Raw genomic sequence first — 4620 nt, 5'->3', positions numbered from 1 at the left:
AGATTGTGATGTTAAAAACATACAGTAATTCTGGCCAAAAAGTGACAACAGCATGGAAAACTGGAGAGAATTAAATAGCATATTGAGATAAGAATGGAGATCTCAAGATTATTCACATGTTAATTATGAATAAACCTTTCCTCATTCACTCATTATATAATCTAATGACCACACAAATTATGTGTTAACATCTACCTTTCCCATCAGACCTGAACTTTATGAGGGCAGGAATTAGATCTGTTTTGTTCAACACTGTTTCCATATGCCCAGCATAAAGCAGCCATCAAGTGAAGGACTACTGTATACAAGAAAATCCATCTCTCTAGTGAGGACATTAAAAAGACTGTAGCTAAGCACATCAAAGATAAATGGATATTATAAATCACTGTGAGCATCCTTTTCCAAAATCAAAGGTTGATTCATACATCCACCCCCTCACCATCAGTAATCAGAGGTGAAATTACCAAAAAGCTAATAAAGCTTAAACTCTGTGCCCACTCATCCATACAGGTTCCTTCAAGACTCTAAATCTAATTGTATATGAATTATGTCATATTCTTTTTCTTTTATTTGTTAATCCTCACCCAAGAATATTTTTCCATTGATTTTCTTTAGAGAGAGTATCAGGGAGGGAGAAAGGGAGGGGAACATCAATGTGAGGATGTGAGAGAAACACATCAATTGGTTCCGTCTGCATGCACCCAGAACAGAGCCAGGATAGAACCTGAAATCCAGGTCTATGCCATTGATCAGGAATCAAACCTGTGATCCTTCGGTGCAAGGGCCAATGCTCTAAGCATTAAGTCACACTGACCAAGGCTCATATTTTTCTTAAAAAGTTCCTCCCTCACCCAGATTGTATGACCTTCACGTCAAACAAACTTTGGATCTAGCCTTTGTTATAACTACATTTCTAATAAAACAAAAGTAGATATAACCCCTCATGGATACAAAAAGCAGACAGCTAAAAGAGAAAGTTTAGTATTACCAAATAAACTGCAAACTCTAAAGAGGAAATTAAAGAAAATTATTAACAAGAAAAAGGTAACAAACTGAGTGTAATAATACTGGGAACTTAAGGAAATGATATAATAAAAATTTTAAAACATTTGCCTACAACTTAGTATTAATAACAGTCTTTTTGACCACATCAAAAGAGACCCCAAGCCTTACAAATATGCTGTTTAGTAAGACAAAGACGTGTCTAGTAAAAGTTTAAAAAGTAACTTGAAACAATCCTTGTAAAAAAATAAGAGCAAGGGTCACAGAAGAGAAAAGGGTCAAATTTGAACCCCAGATAAAAAGCTACAACCTCCAGCTGCCTCCTTTGATTATTTCCAAATGGCAATCAGAGTCAGCAGCTGTTTTTCTCTTTATCATTTGAAAAGACCAGCTGAAAATAAGATACTATGCCTCTAGAAAAAGCAAAAAGTCTGCAGATTTTTTTTTCTGACAGCTAGAATAAGTATGTGCCATTCTAAACAATGATAAACACTGCAAATGGACCAAAAGGGAGATATGGAGGGCAGAGAGAAAATCAATGGGTTTGAAATAATACAGCTTCTAACAAAAACTGCAGATGAAACAGATGCAATTATGCAATTCAATAAAAATTTCTGTTTCAAGTTCTGCTTAATATTTTTAGGACAACTTAATACATTAGAATTTATCAAAGATTTTATTTATATACTTTATCACAAATTGACATATGTACAATTATAAGTAATTGGTTTGTTGTTACAGTACTAAACAAATTGTGTCTAAATATAATGGTATTTAATAATTTGAATTAATGTAAGATTAAAATGATTAAATGAGACCAGTGTTCAAGTAAGGGTGAAATTTCAGCTGCTTTGTAACAATTAACCTGAGGAATTCATCATGTTGATTTATTAGTATATACATACATACACACACACACACACACACACACACACACATATATTTGCAATAGAACAGAATGTAGTTATAGAAACATTACAAAGTTGGACCTGTCCAACTTTGATTCATATTTAGTAATTTAAAGTCTTTCTGAAATAAAATTTTATTTGATATAACACCAGAAAATAAAGATAGCGTTTTTTAAAAAATATTAATGTTGCTTTTAAATAAAAGAAATAATATACTGACTTGCATATTTACCTTAAAAAAATATGCTTAGTCAAAAATGAACTCCACTGAAATCTTACATAATAGCACACAAAAGGATTTTAAAAATCCTCATTTATCACTCAAATATAAAAACTTGAAGCCACTAAAACAAGTCAATATACACATATATATTACCTTGGCTGGAGTATGAATCCATATAGCTGGGTTAAGAAGAATGTGATCACACAATTGCTTAAGTAGGGGCATCCCATTCTGCAGATTACTCAGATATTTTGAAAATGCAAGGCAAAGTTCAAGCACTGCTCTGCTGACATGGGATTTGGAAGACTGCAAGGCAAGGTATTTCAAAGGTCACGATCATCACAAGGCAAGGTAAGTAAATTAAAAGTTGCTAATATCAGAAAAATGTTGCCCCACAAGCTATGCTCTAAGTTAAAGATGACATAAGACGTAACAACTTTTCTTTCATAAAGCAATGGGGGGCAAGGTAAAAACAACATTTTAATTTAGGTAATTCTACATAACCAAAGAGACACCTGGAAACCCTTGCAGACCCAGTTGCTCAGCCACTTCGAAGACCAAGTCATGGGCTACAAATTAAGAATCAGACATGTAAAAAGCATTTCATACTTTACCTTTTCAAGACTATATCCTATTACCAAAAAGCCCTTGCAGGCAAGCATCTGCTCCTGCATGGCAATTGAATTCTTCAACAACTCCATGATAAAAGCCAGCAAAGTTGAACTGGAATAAGAAAAAGACTATGGTTTAAAAAAAAAAAAGTGTGGGTGTTTTTTTTTTAAAGTTAGATAGATAAATCTTAATAAAAGTTCTCTATTTCAAGGAAACATAAGTTCTACTAAAACTGCCTCAACATTATTCCAGGACTAGAATTTTAATGTAATTTGGACTTACTCAAATACTTATTTCCTATACTGTATCACAAACATGTAAATAAGTGAATTACTTAGAAACAATATGACAAACATTCACGAAAAATAATGACCAAAAACAATAAAATGGTGAACATTAAGTATATAAAGGCATTAAAAAGATACATGAAGCAAACAGATTAGGGTAGAAATCCTCAAACGTGTTAGGATTGGAGGAACCAAGATGGCAGCATAGGTACACACCTGTGCTTGCTGCTTCGCACAACCAAATCAAAACTACAACTAAAAGACAAAAAGGGTATCATCCAGAACCATGGTAAGGTTGGCTGAGTGGAAGTTCTACAACTAGAAGGAAAGAGAAAAGCGCACTGAGACGGGTAGGAGGTGCAGAGGTGCAGAAGGGCGAAGGTACAGAGAGGCACACGCAGAAACAGGCTGGCAACTGGGTACACTGTTGTCTTTTTCAATCGGGAGGGAGATACAAACTCCCGACTGCTCTGAACTCCAGTTCCAGGTGAGACTCTGAGGACCCAGACTCATATGGGGAGACACTGAACTGTCTGGCATCAGGACAGGAACACAAGGGCGGCTTCGCAGAGGTGCTTGCAGCGATCATTGTTCCTGCACGGGGCCGCAGGACCCAAAGACCCGGGGACCTCTCTGAGGCAGGGCTGACTGGCAGCCATTGCTGTTTGCTCTGCCCTGGTGATTCCCTGAGACCCCACTATACCCAATTTACAACCCCACCCAAGCTGTGCGTGGAGGCTATTGCATATGAATGGCCTGTCCTTTCTCAGCCTAAAACTTGTCAAACAAGCTGCTGCTGGGTCAGGGAACCCCAATGGCGCTGCCCTGGTGATTCCCTGAGACCCCGCCCCACACAATTTACAACCCCACCCAAGCTATAAGCAGAGGCTTTTGCATATGAATGGCCTGTTCTTTTGCAATCTAAAACTTAACAAAATGCTGCTGAATCAGAGTGCCAAAGATTCCAAAAGAAGGCCTAAGGCTCTACAGCAGCTTGCATTACTTCACAGCTGGGCCTCAACTGAGCACTTCCAAACTCCAAACAAAGAGGAGGAATCTACAGATCTCTCTGTAGCTCCTGCTGGGTGGCCTCAGTCAGTGGCTGACTGAACCTCTTTGCACAAACAAAAGACATGGAGGACAGCAAACTACTGGATAGAGTTCAAATCCACGATTGTAAGGTTACTGAGGATCTTCTAGAAACCTGCAAGAAAAACTATACTGAGACCCTCAAGGATATGAAAAAGGACCAATTAGAAATTAAGCATACCCTGACTGAAATAAAGAATAATATACAGAGATCCAACAGCAGACTAAAGGATGCCAAGAATCAAGTCAAAGATTTAAAATACGAAGAAGCAAAAATCACCCAACTGGAAAAGAAAAAAGAATCCAAAAATATGAAGACAGTGTAAGGAGCCTCTGGGACAACTTCAAGCATACCAACATCCAAATTATGGGGGTGCCGGAAGAAGAGAGAGAGCAAGATATTGAAAACCTATTTGAAGAAATAATGACAGAAAACTCCCCCTACCTGGTGAAAGAAATAGACTTACAAGTCCAGGAAGTGCAGACAACACCAAACAAT

At 37.2% G+C, this 4620-nt stretch overlaps 1 protein-coding gene across 5 annotated transcripts in view; it reads right to left on the bottom strand.

The window, feature by feature from the left end:
- Nucleotides 1–4620, bottom strand: part of LRBA (LPS-responsive vesicle trafficking, beach and anchor containing) — a 554230-nt gene that overhangs the window by 482139 nt on the left and 67471 nt on the right. For all 5 annotated transcript variants that reach the window (XM_006770131.2, XM_006770133.2, XM_006770134.2 and 2 more), the window contains exons 12-13: nucleotides 2748–2856; nucleotides 2287–2439 (exon numbers count right to left, since the gene is read on the bottom strand). In XM_006770131.2, the coding sequence (XP_006770194.1) occupies nucleotides 2287–2439; nucleotides 2748–2856 (262 nt within the window). The remainder of the gene's footprint in view (nucleotides 1–2286; nucleotides 2440–2747; nucleotides 2857–4620) is intronic.

Source organism: Myotis davidii, unplaced genomic scaffold (assembly GCF_000327345.1).
Source record: "Myotis davidii unplaced genomic scaffold, ASM32734v1 scaffold323, whole genome shotgun sequence".
Lineage (NCBI taxonomy): Eukaryota > Metazoa > Chordata > Mammalia > Chiroptera > Vespertilionidae > Myotis > Myotis davidii.
Note: the sequence above shows the minus strand (reverse complement) of the source record. Positions and strands in the feature narration are given on the sequence as shown.